We start from the raw sequence: 21,954 nt of genomic DNA, 5'->3' as shown, positions 1-21,954 counted from the left end.
TGGTTTTCATCTTTTTTATCTTGGTCTTTCATCTTTCTCTTGGTCTTCATCTTCTTTATCTTGGTCTTTCATCTTCTTTATCTTGGTTTTCATCTTCTTTATCTTGGTCTTTCATCTTATTTATCTTGGTATGTCATCTTTCTCTTGGTCTTTCATCTTCTTTATCTTGGTCTTTCATCTTCTTTATCTTAGTCTTTCATCTTATTTATCTTGGTCTTTCATCTTCTTTCTGTTGGTCTTTCATCTTCTTTATCTTGGTCTTTCATCTTTCTGTTGGTCTTTCATCTTCTTTATCTTGGTCTTTTGTTGTATCTGTTGTGGTTGGGAGGGAGAAAGGGATTTCTGTAAAACAGGTATGATAGGGGAGGATAAGGATTCATGTGGATAAGCATGAGTTCACAGATAAATCCATCTATTGTGGACTCATCCAGCTTGCTAAAGATTGGCCTGTCTGGTTAGACACTAGGTGATAGATCCCTCTGAGAATCAGAGGCTGTCCTCATATTCCTTACCCCTGTGCGACTGAGCAGGTTCTATCACTGTCAACGACAATGGGAAAGGGATGGGAGAGACACAGAGAAAAGGCACAGCAGAGCCAAATACTATCATGGATATGTGATGGGAGGATGGATGGATCGATGGAGGGGTGGATGGATGTTAAAGACAATGAGAAGGATAAAGGGTTTAGTGGGAAAGGGAAACCATTTGAGACCGTGGTTTTATTTTCAAGGGTTGCCTTGAGCACAACAATCCAGTGATTATAACTTGAGTAGACACTCAACCACAACTCCCAGAATTCCGCAGGGTATTCCAACATGCTCTAGCTGAAAGCAGATTTGTGTTCTGATGGATCGTGTCACCGTCCTCAAAAAACGGTCAGGGAGGCTGACTTTACAATCTTCTCCCTGTTGTTTATAGCGAGTTAAGATCTATTTCTGAGAAAGAAACCCACTTTGAAGCTCTGCTTCCTAACTGCCTTGTTTTATTATTATTTCAAATCTTTGTTGATCCAAATAGCCTGGATGTTTATAGGCAGGAGCCTGATTGGTAGGAGAACCATCCAATGAATAAATACCTAATCCACCTTAGACAATGTTGACAGCCAATCATATACGGTGAATATCTACACAATTTAATTCAAAATTATTTGCTTTTATTAATGCATAGGCTGAAATCAAGACAGATGTCATCCTGGTTTTGTTTTTTTATCTCTAATACAGTCATGTAAGCAACGATATTTAATGTGAAAAACAAATGGGTAATTTCTCTAAGAATCTATGCAAAAGATAAACTGTAATTTCCATGGAGCAAATGCTGGAATTACATCAGCTACAGTATTTTTAAGTAAAAAATTTAGGTTGCCATCTTTGAGTGGGCAAGAGAGTTCTAATAAGTGATTTACATGCATCTTTAGTGAGGCACTGAGCAAAATAAAATAAAGAAAACGTTTAAATGATGTGTTATGACGGTGGGAGAATACAGGTTAGGAAGGAGGTGAGAAGAAGGAGGTGAGAGGAAGGAGATGTGGGGAAGGAGGCGAGAGGGATGGAATTTAGTGAAGGAAAAAGAGGTAAAGAAAGGAGAGGAAACAAGAGAGCGGTATGGAGAGAAGAGAGAGAGAGAGGTGAGGAGGGTTAGGGGAGGACAGAAGAGAGGAGAGTGGAGGGGAGGGCACAGGAGGACGGGGTGAGAAAAAGGAGGGGAGGGGAGAGAGGATGGGGGGAGCGGACATGAGGAATGGAGGAATAACAGATCAACAGGTGAGGGTTCATGTCTGAATGAGGGATGAAATGGAGGTGAAGTGATGGATGGATTAAAGGATTAAGAGGATTAAATTCATTAAGTCGTCAATTGAACATGAAGTCCAACAGAACTGTTATGGACTGGTGAATGGGTCTAGAAAGAGAGGACAGCCTGCTGAGTAATGAAAGGATCAAGAGTGTCAATGCAACACGTTCTCATGGTTTCTGAAGGATTAAGGGCGAACTTTAAAAAACATTCACTTTTATTGAACCAAATTACTTACGCCTTGTTACAGGTTTTGAAATGTAAAGAAATACAACCGTTAACAGTTTGAGTATTACTTCAAGTTGTTTGTGTATAGTAGAGTATATGTGTAACTGAGTTGTTTGTGCATAGTAGAGTATGTGTAACTGAGTTGTTTGTGTAAAGTAGAGTATGTGTAACTGAGTTGTTTGTGTATAGTAGAGTATATGTGACTGAGTGTTGTCTTTGAGACATTATTCCTCTGGCCTGAGCACCAATGTAAATCCCAGTTACCCTGTTGATAACGGAGAAATAATGAAATAAAAAAGGGGTGAGGTTTGTTGTCGTGTAAAAGAAAAATGGATGGCTGGACTAGATGGCTAGTGGCAGGGCTGGACTAGATGGCTAGTGGCAGGGCTGGACTAGATGGCTAGTGGCAGGGCTTGACTAGATGGCTGGACTAGATTGGCTAGTGGGCAGGGCTGGACTAGATGGCTAGTGGCAGGGCTGGACTAGATGGCTAGTGGCAGGGCTGGACTAGATGGCTGGACTAGATGGCTAGTGGGCAGGGCAGGACCAGATGGCTGGACTAGATGGCTAGTGGCAGGGCTGGACTAGATGGCTGGACTAGATGGCTGGACTAGATGGCTAGTGGGCAGGGCTGGGCTAGATGGCTGGACTGGATGGCTGGACTGGATGGCTGGACTAAATGGCTAGTGGGCAGGGCTGGGCTAGATGGCTGGACTAGATGGCTGGTTTAGGTGGCTGGACAAGATGGCTAGTGGGCAGGGCTGGACTAGATGGCTAGTGGCAGGGCTAGACTAGATGGCTGGAATAGATGGCTAGTGGGCAGGGCTGGACCAGATGGCTGGACTAGATGGCTAGTGGCAGGGCTGGACTGGATGGCTGGACTAGATGGCTAGTGGCAGGGCTGGACTAGATGGCTGGACCAGATGGCTGGACTAGATGGCTAGTGGCAGGGCTGGACTAGATGGCTGGACTAGATGGCTAGTGGCAGGGCTGGACTAGATGGCTGGACTAGATGGCTAGTGGGCAGGGCTGGACCAGATGGCTAGTGGCAGGGCTGGACTAGATGGCTAGTGGGCAGGGCTGGGCTAGATGGCTGGACTAGGTGGCTGGACTAGGTGGCTGGACAAGATGGCTAGTGGGCAGGGCTGGACTAAATGGCTAGTGGCAGGGCTGGACTAGATGACTGGACTAGATGGCTAGTGGCAGAGTATGACTGGACTAGGTGGCTAGTGGGCAGGATTGGACCAGATGGCTGGACTAGATGGCTGGACTACATGGCGAGGGCTGATTGCTGTCAGGTCTCTGGCTTATAGACCTGTCGTGATATTTTCTGTGGTGAAAGAAGTGATTATTATTTGAAGGATCTCCTGATTAGTGTGTGTATGATCGTGTGTGTGTGTGTGTTACCTAGCTAAATGATGTTTGTTCCATTCGTCTCACGATGGATTCTGCAGCCTGTCATTTGATAAATTAAGAGAGCGAGGGAGAGAGAGAGAGAGCGAGGGAGAGAGAGAGAGCGAGGGAGGTAGACTCAGAAGCCTGAGAGACAGAAGCCTGAGAGAGTGTGAGTGCTGACAGACTGAAGGATGAAGGGAGACGGAGAATCGATCAAAGGGTGAATAAAGAAAGAGATGTTATTTTGACAGATGACATTGGTGTGTTTAGTAAACATCTCAATGTTCATGGTCTGTGGGCGTGCTTGTTTTAATGTTTTGGGTGTGACAAGGTTCTTCATATAAATATGACCCCCCACACCCCAAAAAAACCCCTGCATGGGTACAATAATAGTCCCTACGAACATCCAGTCTGTTGAACTATAACAGCTAGAACATAATGATTAGTTTCCTGTTTTGAAATCATGTATTGAGGTTTTCCCCGTCAGAACAAAAGTCTAATATAGATGTGGGCCGTGAACACTTTCCTGTCTCAATTACTGAGTGTGTGTCTCTGTCTGTGTATTTCATCTGCATGTCAGTGTGTGTGTGTGTGTGTGTGTGTGTGTTTGTGTAAGTGTCAGGAATTAGTTTTTCTGTCAATCACTGTGAAAACAGTTGTGGTGTGTGTGGGTGTGTGTGTGTGTGTGTGGGGGGGGGGGGGGGGTCCCCGGGACAGATAGAGGCTGGAGGATGACAGGTTTACTAGCCGGTCGTGTCCTTGTTAGACCTTAAACACACACACACCCGTCAACTCAATTGTATATGTCATGCTTTGCTAACAACAGCTGTGCAGGCAAACAGTGGAAATGCTAACAGTAGTTTTCATTTTAGCTACTGACGAAAAAAGGGAATGAGGAAATAAATAAAGTAAATAAAAACTCTTTACAAAGCAAAAACAAGCACAAAATGATGTGACAATAATGAATACCAAGGAATACACACACACTAAGACAAACAGATAGACAGACGCGTTCAGACAGACACAGAGCAACTCAAACAGACAGGCAGACAGACACTGAAACAGGCAGACAGACAGACAGGAACAAGCAGACAGACCCGGAATTTGTTGTTCACAGTTAATTATCTCTCTCTTTCTCTCTCTCTCTCTCTTTCTCTGAGATGGATGAGGAGGAGAGAGAGGATAGAGGTTGAAAAGGGGGAGAGAGGGGAGAGAGGAGGGGGAGAGATTCGGTTAACTAATCTTCATGTGGTCATGTTTGTGGAGAGAAAGAGAGCGATCTGAACAGAGAATGACAATGAGCTGAGAGAGAAATGGGCCACAGCTAGAGGAGGGAGTTTTCTCTCTCGGTACAGTTCTTAAGACGATGTTGTTGTTCTAATTATATTGCTCCTTCTCTTTTTCCATCTTCTCTCCTATCTTAGTGTTTTCGAAAAAGTATATTTCTCTTCATTCTCTCTTCCTTTTTTCTCTTATTTGATCTTTAATGCCCTTCCTGTTTTCTTGTTCTGATGAGCAAGATTACAATTCAAATTCATACAATTATACTTCCCACTCTCTCCCTGCCTACTTCTCCCCTCTCTGCAAATCAATGTTTTTCTTTTGTCCCCATTCTCTGTCTCAGCCCCTCTCTTTCTTTCTGTCCCCCTGTTTCCCTCCTTCTCTGCCTTTCACCCCCCCCCCCCCTCAGCTTCCTGTGCTTTTCCTGTGTGTGTGCATGTGTCGATGTGTGTGTGTGTCGTTTTTTGTTGTTGTTGTTGTGTGTCGCTGTGTGTCTGTGTGTGTGTTCCCGGAAGCCGTACTGCCTGGTGTACATGTCAGGCCCCCGAATTGACTGCTGAGATGATTGATTTGCAGGTGCCTGCTGAGTGAGTGTGTGTGTGTGTGTGTGTTCGTGTGTGTAGGGCGGACATTGTATTAGATAGCGGGTGTGGGGGCGAGATGGGGTGGTGGGAGCAGGACAGGGAAAACATTTCGGGACTGGAGACTCAGCCATTTGGAACAGATTATGAGGAATGGAGGGAGAGAGAGAGAGAGAGAGAGAGAGAGAGATGGTGAGTGAGGGAGAGGTGGAGACACAAGAGAGCAAAAGTAGAGAGACATAAAGAAACAGAGAGCTATTGATAGAGAAAGAAAGAGATATTGAGAGAAAGAGAGTGAGGCGAACGACATGGGGGGCGGGTAAGGAGAGAGGGAGACATAGTGGAGGCAGGAGGTTGAGCCGTGAAGGGAGACCAAGACCTCTATAGCTGGAGGAAGCTCTGTCTACCCATTGGAGCTATAATGAGTTAGTGAACAGGGAAGGAGAGGAACAATAGAAGACTAAAAGAAAGGGGGAGAGATAGAGGGAAGGATGGACAAACAAATAAAAATGAAGGGAGAGAGAGATGGACGGAGAGAGGGACAGAGGGACAGAAAAATAAAGGCAAGACGACGCTGTAAATTAAAATGAAATGAATGACTGCCTTATGCTAAAGCCTCTGCCGTCTCCCAGCTGTTGAGCCAGATCGCTGGTGGTCAGTCTTGCCAGTGACTAAAATGTTGCTAGAGAAGACAGTTAACTTATGGCTTCCACCTACCGAGTGCTGCTCTCCCAACATCCAGTTAGGGAAACGGCTAGCCTTTCAGTTCAGTTATTTTATTTCTAGGGAAATACCTTTCAGTTCCAGTCCTTCAGTTCAGTTAGCTTAGTGCTAGGGAAGTAGCTAGCCTTTCACTTGGCATTACTGCTAGGGACATACCTACCCTTTAAGTTCAGTTAGCATCACTGCTAGGGAAGTAGCTAGCATAATTAAGTTGCATGCTAGCCCTGTTTGTACTGGCACTATAAATTAGGGCCAAATTAGTGCTAAACAACCTGGCTTATTCATTTTCTTTACTTGAAGATAGCCCAGACCAAAAAAGCCCACTTTAACAATTAGAGTCAGCCCATAACTAAAGCTAAACTACTTAGAAAATTGGACTTGTGACCCGTTACTGTTTCCACACAAAGTACACATACCTGATATTCTAAATTGTTTTGGACTTGAACCATTGTATTACATGATGGGAAGCCACTAGATATCATTAGGATCTGCAAACAAAGGGCTGGAGTCAGCCTTTAAACTAGCTGGAGTCAACCTTTAAACTAGCTGGAGTCAACCTTTAAACTAGCTGGAGTCAACCTTTAAACTAGCTGGAGTCAGCCTTTAAACTAGCTGGAGTCAGCCTTTAAACTAGCTGGAGTCAACCTTTAAACTAGCTGGAGTCAACCTTTAAACTAGCTGGAGTCAACCTTTAAACTAGCTGGAGTCAGCCTTTAAACTAGCTGGAGTCAACCTTTAAACTAGCTGGAGTCAACCTTTAAACTAGCTGGAGTCAGCCTTTAAACTAGCTGGAGTCAGCCTTTAAACTAGTTGGAGTATACCTTTAAACTAGCTGGAGTCAACCTTTAAACTAGTTGGAGTCAACCTTTAAACTAGTTGGAGTGTACCTTTAAACTAGCTGGAGTCAACCTTTAAACTAGTTGGAGTCAACCTTTAAACTAGTTGGAGTGTACCTTTAAACTAGCTGGAGTGGGCCTTTAACTAACTATTACCACTCAGATGTGCAGGGTGTTTTTGCACACTCACAACCTCCAGCTTATACAAACTCCTTGTCTGCTCACATTCACTCACCCCCTTTACTCACGCACACACAGTATAGATATAGCATGACCTCTGACCTAAACCAATCGGCCTGGTAATTTTCAGGCAGTTAAATTTTGTGTGCCTGTTCTGTTTTTTTTTACATTCGCCGTGCCGTGGGCTAATGTAAAAAATAATTAACAATCAAATCAGCACGTATTGGCACAGAGGACTGTGCTCCACTCAGAAGTCATCCCTAGATAGGCATGAATATGTTTTCATTTATTAGAGGGAACAAGTGTGTGAAAGAGATGATCAGAATCAGACACATAGAGACGAGACGAAGATAATTCCAAACGGGAAGCTTTCTCTTGTTCTCTCGTTCACTCGTTCATTTCAGTCAAATTATTTAAGATGTTTTCTTCACCCTCACACTTTGTCCTACTTTTACCTCCCCTCCACACCTCTCTCTCTCTCTGTCCCCCTCTCTCTCTCCCTTTCGACCTCTCTCTCCCCCGTCTCTCTCCCCCGTCTCTCTTCCCGTCTCTCTTCCCGTCTCTCTTCCCGTCTCTCTCCCGTCTCTCTCCCCCGTCTCTCTTCCCGTCTCTCTCCCCCGTCTCTCTCCCCCGTCTCTCTTCCCGTCTCTCTTCCCGTCTCTCCCCCGTCTCTCTGCCCTATCTCGCTACCTCTTTCTACCTCTCTTCCTTTCCCTCTCGTTCTTCTCTCCCTCACCCTCTCCTGCTCTTGTGTCTTTCCCCCTCTCACTCTTTCTTTCTTGCTCTCCCTCTCCTCCCTCGCTCTTGTCTGTCTCTAGCTCACTCTCGCTTCTTTCTCTCATTTCTTCCCCCTTTAACTCCCTCCAACTTTTCTTTCCCTATTTCTCTTCTCTCCTCAACTCTCCCTCTCTTTCCCCATCTCTTGTCCTGAGAGGAAAAGGCTCTAATGAAAGAGGGGTTGGATAGACACACACACACACACACCACACACACCACACACACACCCACACACAGACACACAGACACACACGCGTACACACTCACATCAGCACTTTTCTTCATTTTCTTCCCCCTCCATTCATTTACTAATGTTCTGAGTCCTCACTCTTCTCTTCATCCCTCTCTCTATCCCTACCTCACTCGTCTCTTCATCCTTCTCTCTCCCTACCTCACTCTTCTCTTCATCCCTCTCTCTATCCCTACCTCACTCTTCTCTTCATCCTTCTCTCTCTCCCTACCTCACTCTTCTCTTCATCCTTCTCTCTCTCCCTAACTCACTCTTCTCTTCATCCCTCTCTATCCCTACCTCACTCTTCTCTTCATCCTTCTCACTCTCCCTAACTCACTCTTCTCTTCATCCCTCTCTATCCCTACCTCACTCTTCTCTTCATCCCTCTCTCTATCCCTACCTCACTCTTCTCTTCATCCCTCTCTCTATCCCTACCTCACTCTTCTCTTCACCCCTCTCTCTATCCCTACCTCACTCTTCTCTTCATCCTTCTCTCTCTCCCTAACTCACTCTTCTCTTCATCCCTCTCTCTATCCTTACCTCACTCTTCTCTTCATCCCTCTCTCTATCCCTACCTCACTCTTCTCTTCAGCCCTTTCTCTATCCCTACCTCACTCTTCTCTTCATCCTTCTCTCTCTCCCTAACTCACTCTTCTCTTCATCCCTCTCTATCCCTACCTCACTCTTCTCTTCTTCCCTCTCTCTCCCTACCTCACTCTTCTCTTGATCCCTCTTTCTCCCCCTACCTCACTCTTCTCTTCATCCCTCTCTCTATCTCTATCTCACTCTTGTCTTCATCCCTCTCTTTTGGGAGGGATGCAATTTTGGTGCAATTTTCAACCGTGTTGCCAAGGCATTTTACAATGCAATAAGAAAAAGATTCATACAATTATCATTACAGTGATAAAAAATAAATAGAATACAATTAGGAATGTAGTTATGTGTGTGTGTGATTGTGTATCTAAGTGTATGTTGTATTAGTATAGATGATTGTATGTGTGTGTTTTGTGTGTGTATGATTACTCACTGTTCCTGTGCACAAATCTGAAATATTTGCTGTATGTCCCTCTCCAATAATTAGTTTTAAATTAGTTTTTCCGTCCAATTCTTTAACATACAGAATTTTCCCAAATATTTCTCTCTAATGGAGATGTATTTGTCACATTTCAGGAGAAAGCACATCTCTGTGTCTCTTTCACCTGTCCTACAGTCACCACATACTTTGGAGTCTTTTGGTAACCAGGATTTCATGTCTCCTTTTTTCAGTTGCTAGGGTGTGGTCACTGACTCTGTACTTTGTGGCTGTCTCTGCTTCACATCTTTGACAGTACAAAGATATTCAGCCAGTTCACGATCTCTGTTTAGGGCCCCCGACAGCAACGTAGCTTGTTTTGTGTGTTTGTTTCTTCAATCCAATGTTCTAATTAGGAGTTTTTGGTTTATCTCAATAGATTTTTTTATTATCAATAAAATTATTTTCTATCTGCCTCTGATTCCTATATGTCCTCGTCTCTTTCTACAATAACAACCACTCCCCGCCTCTTCTGTCAGCAGTCGGAGTATCTGCTACTGACTTTACAGTGCTGTTGCTGTCGAAACTTCACTTCCCTCTAAAACTCGCTTTCTTCTTTGTACATCTCCCCCTCCCACCACCTCTCTCCCCCATTCTCCCCCCATTCCTCCTCTCTGTCTCTCACTCCCTTCTCTTCTTTCTCTCCTCTGCTTCACACCTCCTCTTTCCTCTCCCAACCCTCCTGTCTTTTTCCTCCCTTTTCCAAAAGCCTGCTGACATAATGTGTCGGCTGTCTACTCAGGTATTCACTGTAACACACTTGTTGGAGCGTGGCTATACCATCGCCAGAATAGTGGGTTCGAATCCCGGGACCACCGACTCATGAACGTCCTCTGAACACTTTGCCAAGTCGCTTTTCAAAATCTCAGATTCTTTGGATAAAAACGTCTGATGAATGACACACACAAACGGATGCACATATACACACACACAAACGGAGGCACGCACAAGCACACACACACACACACACACACACACACACATGAATGCATGTCTGTCATGAAAGGTATGACTTGTCTCTCCCTCCCTGAGGCAGCGTCAAGTTTTGCAGAGTGGGAGTAACACTAACGACACACACACACAGACACACACACACACACAGACACACACACACACACACACAGACACACACACACACACAGACACACACAAGCCTGCTGCACTGTGCACTGACACGCTGGTACGGGAGATAGTGGGAAGATGATAGAGGAAGGGCAGAGGAAGAAGGGGATGTCTGGAGATGAGGAGGAGAACCGTACAGGAGAACCAGAAGTGGAGCTCTCTTGAAGAAGTACCGAGGCGGAACTTGTGTGTTGTTGACAAGTTACAGAAGAGGGAGAAGTCTGTGTGGAACTGTGTGTGTGTGTGTGTGGAACTGTGTGTGTGTAACTGTCTGTGTGAAACTGTATGTGTGTAACTGTCTGTGTGGAACTGTGAGTGTGTGTGTGTGGAACTGTGTGTGTGTGTAACTGTCTGTGTGAAACTGTGTGTGTAACTGTGTGTGTGTGTGTAACTGTGTGTGTGTGTGTGTGTGTGTAACTGTGTGTGTGTGTGTGTGTAACTGTGTGTGTGTAACTGTGTGTGTGTGTAACTGTGTGTGTGTGTGTTTGTGTTTGTGCATGTACATGTTTCTACCTGTGTCATTACATGTAACTGAGTGTGTGTTTGTAACTGTCTGTGTGTGTGTGTGTTTACAACAGGTTAATTGAGAACGGTGATGAACGTCTGTTGGTGAAACCAAACCATTGACTGTCAATCAAACTGTGACCATTTGGACATTAATTTCATCTGGCTGGGTTGATTTCATATGAAGTCCGGGTGGTTAAGGAGTAATGTTTGAGAAAGGGTTTTGGGTTTAACTGCGTTAACTTTATCAACACTAAGACAGCACTAACTACCAAATAAAGTAAAGCAACATTTACAACGATGAACAACATTAACAAAAGTAATAAAACAATAAATAACCCAAACAACATTAAGAACAGTAAGCAACAATAACAACTGTAAACATGTAATAGATGGAGAATAAAATCCATGACAAGAAATCACATTATAGCATGTCACCACGGTAACCATTCTTTATGTTGATTTATTTGATGGTTTGGTGGGGATGGTTGCTATGGGGACAACAGTTCTACCCAGTTACTGTCTAACAGATTGTTTGGTTCAACTCAGCTCAGCTTTCTCTTTGTCCCTCTGTCTCTGTCTGTCACCATCTCTCTTCCTCTGTTCCTCTCTGCCCCTCTCATCCCTCTTTCTGCATGCCTCTTTATTCCACCATCTCTCTCTACTCCTCATCCCTCCATCCATCTCTGTACTCCTCTTATCTTTCATATCTATCCTCCATCTTTTTATTGCTTTGCTCTTTCATCCCTCCATCTTTCTATTTGCTTCATCCCTCAGTTTCTCTACTCCTCATCCCTCAGTTTCTCTATTCCTCATCACTCAGTTTCTCTACTCCTCATCCTTTAGTTTCTCTACTCCTCATCCCTCATTTTCTTTACTCCTCATCCCTTAGTTTCTCTACTCCTCATCCCTCCATTTCTCTACTCCTCATCCCTCAGTTTCTCTACTCCTCATCCCTCCGTTTCTCTACTCCTCATCCCTTAGTTTCTCTACTCCTCATCCCTTAGTTTCTCTACTCCTCACCCCTCCATTTCTCTACTCCTCATCCCTCCATTTCTCTACTCCTCATCCCTCAGTTTCTCTACTCCTCATCCCTCCGTTTCTCTACTCCTCATCACTCCGTCTCTCAATTCCTTCTTTCTGTCTCTCTCCTCCATCCGACCATCTCTTTGCTCCTTCATACTTTCATCTCTCTTCATTGTTCTTCTCTCTCCTCCATATCAACCCTCTCTAGTCTTGCTGTCTCTTCTCTCTTCCTCCCTCCCGCTTGTCCTCCTTTCCATCTTCCTCCTGCTCTCCTCTTCGTCCTCTCCTCTTCCCACTCTACTCCCCGGGATATGTAGTAAATGTGCGTAAAGATGGATTGTTCTGGGAAAGAGGAGATAAAATAGTGACAGAATAGATTTCTTGATAGCAGGAGAAGAGCTGGATTAGAGCTGACTGAAGGAATGAATGGGTCCGTTCTCGTCCCATTCAGTGGGGGAGTTGTGGATGGTGGGTGTGTCTGCATTTCCACGGGAGCATAAGTGTGTGCAGCTGTAAGCGTGTGTGTGTGTGTGTGGTTGTCTGTGTATAAACTGTGTGTGTTCATTTGCGTGTGTAAGTGTTACATTTGTTTGTGTGTGTGTTTACGTCGAAACATATGAGTAGGTTTCTGTGTGTATGTGTGTGAAAACATATGAGTGTGTTTGTATGTGCGTGTGTGTTTGATTTTGGAAAGGCTTGTCATAGAGGATTAGGTGGCATGCTACGATGAATGCACAGAAAAATTGGATCAAAGTAAGCCTGTGAGAAAGTCTGTGTGCGTGTGTGTGTGTGTTTGTTTGTATGTTTGTGTGTGTGTGAAAAGAAATTGGATCTGATTACTTTGAAATTTGGCTCAGATTATCCTCAATCCCTGCTGAGATGAGGGGGAGGGAGGGATTGAGGCAGAGGGAGGACGAGGGAGGGAGGGTGATAGACAGAGTGAGAGGGAGAAAAGGAGAAATAGAGGGATTGAGGGATGGCGAGAGGAATGGAGGGATGGAAAGAGTGAAGAAAGAGGGAAAGAAAGAATAAGAGAGAGAGAGAGACGGAGCTCTATCACACCTCTCTATGAAATATGTTGATTTATTGAGTGTCAAACTGTTTTAATTTTCCATCACATCACATCAATTAGGACCTGGAACGTGCATAGTACTTCTCATCTCTGCTCTTTAGTTCTGAGCGTAACCTAAGTCGTTCTGAACCGAAGGAAACCCCGCCCTCCCTGCCCATTGTTCCGTCACGGTGACGGACAGCTGTCTGTCAACCCGTTCACCATTCAGCCAGCTGCAGTCCACCATCGTCTGTCACACGCACCATGAGCCTGTGGTGGGTCACATACGTCCAAGTTTACTGCCAAATGGATGTTTGATTCAGATGTTATGGCTCAGGGCATATATAGGTGCTCGGTTTGTGCTCAGACACCAGAGCAATTAGCACCTTGTCCCGATTTGCGATTGTCACATTTACACAAATGGTTAACGGGTCGAGGTTTGGAAAATTACTCTAAAACTTTAATAAATAAAAGAACGCTTAGCACCTGGATTCAACATCGGACGTTTGGAGTCAAAATCTACCGCCCAAGAGCTTTGACATTCTGTCTGTTATGATAAGCTCCATAGAAGTGGAATACATTCTTGTTGGCCTTCTTCTTAAATGTAATATTTGTATCTTAATGTACCGTCGTAGAGCTCACTGTTGCCTCTAGTTTGTATCAGCCAGATACCACATCGACGTCAGGTGAAGATGTGTTACTGGGGCTGGGAAGTGGCCCTGGACCGGTTCATTCGAGGCACTCAGCCCAGAGATCCACTGATGACGGGTCACAGAACATCAGCGCACAGCTCAAAGTCCAACACACGAACACACATATTATCACACATTGGAATTGACGTGATGTGTGTGTGTGATGTGTGTGTGCGTGTGTGTGTGTGTGCGCTCCTGTGTGTATGAGATGTGAGCATGCAGTCTCAACAGTATATTTGTCCAGGGAAGATTAACTGGTGAAGCGAGAGGAATACACGTCTGTGTGTGACCTTTATCAGCTGAGACCAGAGTTGCGGCGTGTAGGCGCTTGAAGTCTTCTGAACCGATTCAGCTAATCAAGGCCTTGATCACACACAAACACACACACACACTCAGCCCTAGGCTAACAGTAACATATGGCAATTGCAAGGGCTAATGTTTCTGCTGTGCGTTAAGGGATAGGCTGTGTGTGTGTGTGACAGGATATGGATACCCATGGTTCTTTGTGTATTCCTATATGTTGTAATTAAAGCTGTGGAACATTCTTTGGTAGAACACAGTGCCCTGAGGTTAGCCAGTATACTAGTGTGTTGCTGTGGTTCACCACAGTCTCTCTCATTGTTGAAACAACCAAGCAGATCTCATTTGCAGCCGTTTTTGTGTTGTTTTTCGTCATGTACATGTATTTAACATCCAGTTAAAGGGATAATTTTTGTTTTTTGTGCTGGGTTCTTTTATCTACTTTAGATGAACCTGTGGATACAATAATTAGTCACTTGTTGCTGTTTGATGTGAGCCATGTAGAGTTTGTGCAAATGGCTAATTATCGTTAGCGCGCTAGTTTAAAGTGTTTTGGGAACAGTTTGTGTTGGCGTGGAAAATTGGGATTGAATCATGGGTTATGGGTGTGAAATGGCTGGTCAGTTAGCGTTGACCTGAAAGCTGGGAGCCCTTGAAGTTGTTCCGTTTCGTTGGGTAATGGTGACGACGCTTTGTGATTAACAGTTATCAATATGTTCAGAGGATCGCTGGTTTGGTCAGAGCGAAACCGCTACTTATGCCTCTCTTCAAACAGCTCCTCTGAAAAAGGTGCTTATCACAAAGGAAGGCATGTGCGAAAACACTCCTGTTTTCATATGCCGTGTCGTGTTTCTAACAGTTGGTTTTTTACAAAAAGTTCAGTTTGTCTTCCTTAAATTTCTTACTTTGATAAAACACAACACCTCTTGGCCTCCCTTCAATGCAATGTGTGATGGCCCCACATCAGCACATGCTTCATAGCCTGCCTCTCACTGTGAAGAAACACAGGACGTCTCTATCATCAACTTCCTTCATCCTGGATGCAGACAGAAATGGTATCAACATCTTCATCTGACTGTGTGGTCGTAGATAAAGAGCCTCGTTGACAGAATCTTGTGCTCTCTCTTTGACAAAATGTTCTTCTGTAAGTTGATAATAAACTGCCGATGTGAGTACGTGTTGATGTATAGACATTATCCCAGTAATAGTATATTTGCTATTTCACAAACATTTCTAAAAACCTGCATTTGTCTGCTCATTTTGTGCGTACGTCGCCGAAGGAAAAATACCTCTGATCCATTTTGGAATAAGATTATAACGTGACGTAAACGTGGAAACAGTGAAGGGGTCTGAATAACTTTCCAAATACACTAAATAGGCCTTTACATCTCTGTCATGTTGCCCCCTGCAGGTGGGCTATGAGAATGCAGGCACGGTGGAGTTCCTGGTGGATAAACACGGGAAACACTATTTCATAGAAGTCAACTCCAGGCTGCAGGTGGAACACACAGTCACTGAAGAAGTCACTGAGTAAGTACCGCAATGTGTGTGTGTTTTAGGTCTGACTATACTCAGTGTACTAAAACCAGAACAATTTGACTCATGGGGACCTTTTGCCGGCCCCCATGAGGCAAAAGTCAATTTCCGGCTCAGGGTTCAGGTTTAGGGTCAAACTTACAGTTTGAAATGGGGTTTCTTTAAGGTCCAGGCGTTGTTGGTTAAGTTTAGGGGTTAAGGTTAGGCATTACATCTAGGTAAAGTTTAGGCATAAATGTTACTTTATTGAGGTTAAGGTTCGGGTAAGGGTTAGGTTTAGGGTTAAGATTAGGGTTAAGATTAGGGCAAGTGAGCATGCAATTTCTATTTTCTGGTCCCCATGAGGATAGCCATACAAACTTGTGTGTGTGGGTGTAAGTGTGTATGTGTATGTGTGTGTGTGTGTGTGTGTGTGTGTGTGTGTGTGTGTGTGTTTGCTAAATATTATCAAGTCCCAGAAAGTTGAGCATAAACTGCTTTCACGTCGCACACACAGATGCACATTCCTGTTTCTATTTTAATCTCCCATGGGTTTTCATACTGCTGACCAGTTCAGGAAAGATTTCAGTTGTGTTGTACAGATTTGGTCGGTATGCTGGGATCCACTGGTCCTCTATCTTGTCCTCCCTGTACCTCCTATCATTACCCACTCCTCCCCTCTCCTCTCCTCCACTCCTTCCCTCCCCTCTCCTCCACTCCTTCCCTCCTCTCTCCTCCACTCCTCCCCTCTCCTCCTTCCCTCCCCTCTCCTCCTTCCCTCCCCTCCCCTCTCCTCCTTCCCTCCCCTCTCCTCCACTCCTTCCCTCCATTTTCCTCCTCTCCTCGCATTTCCGGCTGCACGTGTGTGTGTGTGTTTGTGTCACGTACTGTACTAAGCAATCTAACAGGAAAGGCTTTTTCAAATTGACTAGTTCTGTTTAAATAGAATCCTGACTGCTCTGTGGTTCAATGTATTGGTCTCCCTCTCTGCCTTTATCTCCCTCTCTGCCTCTCTCTCTGCCTCTCTCTCTGCCTCTCTGCCTCTCTCTCAGTCTCTCTGCCTCTCTCTACTTCCCTCTCCTTCTCTCTGCCTATCTCTCTTCCTCTTTCTGGCTCTCTCCCTCTCTCTTGATATTCACTGTCAGGGCTTGGGTTTGACAGCACATGAGCAGATGTAGGCGCTACCAAAAATCCCTTCTTGGTCGGAGACAGAAGCACCAGATAATCTGCACACAACATACAGTCGATATCTGAGTCCAGCAGGGCGAGGTCGTGGTCCGCTGACCTCCAGTGGTCTTGCCAATTCATTTAAATGAAACGAGTGGGTCTCAAGCGGCATCCCTGTCTAACACTGTCTCAACCCCCCCCCACCCCCCCACCCCAGCCCTGAGAGGAGAAATCCGTACTCTTCTTGTCATTATCATCTGTACACTCTTTGTGTACATCGATCAACCAATCAATCAAATGTATTTTATAAAGACCTGTTCACATCAGCAGTTGTCACATAGTGCTTTTATAAAACACCCAGCCTGAAACCCCAAGGAGCAAGCATGTTGAAGCACTGACGCTAGGAAAAACTCTGTAAGAGAAAAAAAAAAGAGGGGCCGAAAGTTAGGAAGACTGTTACCATAAACAGTTATTTGTCATTTATTTATATATTGTAATATTTTTGGCAGTTAGAATGCAGTGTGCGAACATGGTCTGTCATCCAAAACATTAGGATGAAGTCAGTTTGACATTTGCTAATTTTGGGGTCTGCTGTTGATAACACTGCAAATTATTCTGTTATTTTCAAATCATATTGAGCTGTTTTCTTTGTGTATTTCTGTACGGTTTTAGTGTTCCTATGTAGTTTGGTTGGACAACCTTTTTACAATTTTCCAAGATCTTATTTTTTTACATATTCCTATGGGCATTTTGACTGAAGAGTAAGGAAAGATAGAGGACAGAGTTTTTTTTTCTGAAAGAGCTGAAGGCCTCTTTGAAAACCAGGCTGCAGAAGTGGCTTGGGTTCCAGAAGCAGTGGCTTCGGCTTTGGACCAACATGGATCGCTGGATGTGATGTATTACATGATAGGTAAAATACTGCTCAGGTTTTCTGGTGGATGAAGGTGGTTCTGAAGGGGTTTGTCCTCCTGTCTGATGAGGGTGTCTGGTTCTGACCTGGTAGGGGTTTGTCCTCCTGTCTGATGAGGGTGTCTGGTTCTGACCTGGTAGGGGTTTGTCCTCCTGTCTGATGAGGGTGTCTGGTTCTGACCTGGTAGGGGTTTGTCCTCCTGTCTGATGAGGGTGTCTGGTTCTGACCAGGTAGGGGTTTGTCCTCCTGTCTGATGAAGGTGTCTGGTTCTTTTCCAGATCGGGCATATAGGTCACCACAGAATTGTTAATGTCCAAGGGCCTGGAATAGACTCACTATCTAGAATGTAGAAAATATCTTCATTAATGCATGGAGATCCTATCTAGTATGTAGAAACTATCTTCAATAATGCATGGAGATCCTGTAGGAGGATATAGATAGCACACTAGAGACCATTTTTCTTTGTTGAGGGAGAATTTCCTTATTTATTTCTAACCAGATGAGAATTGTTATTTTTTTAATTCCTTCATTAAAGTGGGTTAAGCTTGATCTATACCAAATTAGCATATCCGTCCCTGAGTATCTTCCCTGTATTCTCCCGATAGTTTGGTGGATGGGTCTCTGGGGTGTAGGTAGGTCCGGGAGAGAGTCATACAGGTCTTTTTGCTTGCTGTTCCGTTCTCTCCCCCTTACACATTTGTCCCTTTCTGTCCTCCTTTTCTCTGTCCCTCTTTCTGTCCTCCCTCTTCTCTCCTTTCTGTCACTTTCCCCCACTCTATCTCACCCTCTCTGTCTTTTTGCTTGCCGTCCGTTCTCTCCCCCTTACACATTTGTCCCTTTCTGTCCTCCCTCTTCTCTCCTTTCTGTCACTTTTCCCCTCTCTTTCTCACCCTCTCTGTCTTTTGCCTTTCTCTCCTCCTCTCCGTCCTCCTCTCCTGTCTTTCTCTGTCCCTCTTTCTGTTCCTCTCCCTGTTTCTGTTTCACTGTCGTTTCTTTTATATACATATCTCTGCCCCTCTCTTTCATCTTCCCTGTCTGACCTTGAAATCTTCAGCTTCATCCTTCACCTACCTCAGTCTGTTTCTCTGTCCTCTCTCTTTATAGATTATTCTGTGTAAATACATCAACACTTTGACATCATGTCAGCTCCGTATGTGCTAAAAGTCTCTATCTGCCCATCCGTATCTGTGCCTTATTTTTTAGATATTTTTTCCACTTCTCGTTCTCCTCCCGTCCTCTCGCCCCTGCCTCCCCCCCACGCACTCTGTCCCCGCTCCCGCATCACCCCCTCTCCCTCCTCTCTCCTCCCCAATCTCCCTCCTCTCTCCTCCACAATCTCACTTTCTTTTCCACATCTCTCCCCCCCTCCTTGTCATTCCCCAGTCTGTCTCCTCTTTATTATTTCTCCCTTCCTTTCTCCTCCTGAAATAAACAACTCAGACAGACTTTCTGCTCAGAGAAACACGCGCTACCAACACGCTTGCGTATGAATTATTCTGTTTATGCGCACACATGTATATGTCTGGATTCTTGTTTTTTCCTCTTCAGAACCCCCTCGCCCCCCCCCCCCCCCCCACCCTGCCCCCCCCCCCACCCCCCCCCCCCCCAACAACAAATGCATTATACATGGCGATCTACTCTGAAATGTCCTTCTGCCGCTCCGCGTGAACGCTGAGGCTAACATGTGCATCGTGCATGCGTGTGTGTGTGTGTGGGTGTGTGTGTGTGTGTGTGTGTGTGTGTGCGTGTGTGTGTGTGTTTCAGCGCGTCTCCCTCGGAATGTACAAATGCGCTAATTCATGACCTCAGGAAGACACGGATAGGGCCTTGCGGTCATCGGCTTTTGATTGATGTGAGCTCAATTTGTGTTTGTGACCCAAAGCCGTGTAGTTGATTAGCAGTAAACGACCGCAGTCCATCTCCATGTGAAACAAATGACAGATGAAGGGAAAGGGGGGGCAGCGCGAGTAGCGGAGGCGTCTGAAAACGTGTCGGGCCAGACGGACCGACGGATCGATGTTCCCTCTAAGCTGCGTTCAAAGTCGCGCGCCTCTTCCGCGACTGTGTCGGGCGGAGGAAAGGCCAGAGTGCTTAAGACGGCTAAATGTTGAACTACTCTCAGAGAGTATTCACACCTCTTTGCCCCCTTCACGTTTTGTTGTGTCGGAAAATACATTTGTAATTGATTACATTGGATTTAATCGACACGCAATTCCCCGTCATCACAAAGCGAGAAAACACTTTCTTTTATTTTACACGTTTTTGAAAATGAAAACCTGCACAGAAATATTGGGGAGATAATAGAAATATTCACACCAATAGCCAATATAAAGGTTCTGAACGCATGAGGTGGTTCATTTCTCTATAAATTGGCACACATTTCCTAAAACATGTTGTCACATGTTGTCACATGTTGTCACATGTTGTCACATGTTGTCACATGTTGTCACATGTTGTCACATGTTGTCACATGTTGTCATTTTCGTGTGCCATGGTAGGTTTGGGGGGTGGGTAGCTGAATATAGTTGCCTAGCTTTGTCGCTCTCTAGCAAATGCTTGTGCCTATTAGATCAGTTAAGGTAGAAAGATATTTCTCTTGGCAAATAAGTTGTTCTAGCCTTTCTAGTTGAGCGAGCAGCATGATATGAAGCAGAACGGTATTTGATGTCCTGCCGAAGACACAAATCTCAACATTGACTGTCTCGTGATCGCTGGGAGTTGCTGCAATGAAGCAGGGCTATTATAACTAACTTGCGCCTTTGTATTTGCGCATGTCAACATTAGGCCAAAGGGGTGTAAATAAAACTCCATGAACCAGTAAAAATATAAATGAAAAGATTCAGAAACATAGCCTAATCTTTAAGCTTACCAAGAAAAACAGTTTGGAACATCATTAAAAATAAAGAATGCACTGGTGAGCGAAGAAGTCAGAAACAGCCTGAGGAAGACCTCTACAGTTAGATAACCAAAGAAAACCACCGTAATAAAGAGAAAAACCCTAACAACTGTCCAACAGATCAGGAGCACTCTCCTCGGGGGGAAGGAGCGGATGTGTCAGCTCTGCCATCTGCTGAACACTTCACCTGACTGCTACCTGCAAACTACTGGTTAAAAACAGGCCAGACGTGTCTGCAGAGTTCTGAAAAATGGGTCTAGATGAGCAAATAAGACAAATTGAACGTGTAAACTGTAAAAAGTCAAGCATGAAGGCAATTCTAGACGTGCAAAGAGGCAAACTGAATGTGTGCAAGGTGCATGTGCAACTGAAATGCAGGGATAGCAGCAGTGAGGTTCCTGAGGTAGGCATGTACCTGTAACAAAATATATGATGTTTAATGGATGACAAAGGATATGATGTTTCATGGATGACAAATTATATGATGTTTCATGGATGACAAAGGATATGATGTTTCATGGATGACAAAGGATATGATGTTTCATGGATGACTAAGTATATGATGTTTCATGGATGACTAAGTATATGATGTTTCATGGATGACTAAGGATATGATGTTTCATAGATGACTAAGGATATGATGTTTCATGGATGACTAAGGATATGATGTTTCATGGATGACAAAGGATATGATGTTTCATGGATGACAAAGGATATGATGTTTCATGGATGACTAAGTATATGATGTTTCATGGATGACAAAGGATATGATGTTTCATGGATGACTAAGGATATGATGTTTAATGGATGACTAAGGATATGATGTTTCATGGATGACAAAGGATATTATGTTTCATGGATGACTAAGTATATGATGGTTCATGCATGACAACGGATATGATGTTTCATGGATGACTAAGGATATGATGTTTCATGGATGACTAAGGATATGATGTTTCATGGATGACTAAGGATATGATGTTTCATGGATGACAAAGGATATGATGTTTCATGGATGACAAATGATATGATGTTTCATGGATGACAAAGGATATGATGTTTCATGGATGACAAAGGATATGATGTTTCATGGATGACTAAGTATATGATGTTTCATGGATGACTAAGGATATGATGTTTCATAGATGACTAAGGATATGATGTTTCATGGATGACTAAGGATATGATGTTTCATGGATGACAAAGGATATGATGTTTCATGGATGACAAAGGATATGTTTCATGGATGACTAAGGATATGATGTTTCATAGATGACTAAGGATATGATGTTTCATGGATGACAAAGGATATGATGTTTCATGGATGACAAAGGATATGATGTTTCATGGATGACTAAGTATATGATGTTTCATGGATGACTAAGGATATGATGTTTCATGGATGACTAAGGATATGATGTTTCATGGATGACTAAGGATATTATGTTTCATGGATGACTAAGGATATGATGTTTCATGGATGATTAAGGATATGATGTTTCATGGATGACAAAGGATATGATGTTTCATGGATGACTAAGGATATGATGTTTCATGGATGACAAAGGATATGATGTTTCATGGATGACAAAGGATATGTTTCATGGATGACTAAGGATATGATGTTTCATGGATGACAAAGGATATGATGTTTCATGGATGACTAAGGATATGATGT

The 21,954-nt window shown here is 44.1% G+C and overlaps 1 protein-coding gene across 1 annotated transcript in view; it reads left to right on the top strand.

Annotated features, from left to right (window-relative positions):
* Positions 1-21,954, top strand: part of LOC105030915 (pyruvate carboxylase, mitochondrial) — a 202,581-nt gene that overhangs the window by 17,789 nt on the left and 162,838 nt on the right. Inside the window, exon 10 of the mRNA XM_029117567.2 lies at positions 15,200-15,318. Coding sequence (XP_028973400.2) covers positions 15,200-15,318 — 119 coding nt within the window. The remainder of the gene's footprint in view (positions 1-15,199; positions 15,319-21,954) is intronic.

The sequence above is a fragment of the Esox lucius genome, chromosome 24 (assembly GCF_011004845.1).
Source record: "Esox lucius isolate fEsoLuc1 chromosome 24, fEsoLuc1.pri, whole genome shotgun sequence".
NCBI classification, from domain to species: domain Eukaryota; kingdom Metazoa; phylum Chordata; class Actinopteri; order Esociformes; family Esocidae; genus Esox; species Esox lucius.
This window is presented reverse-complemented; position numbering and strand designations above follow the sequence as displayed.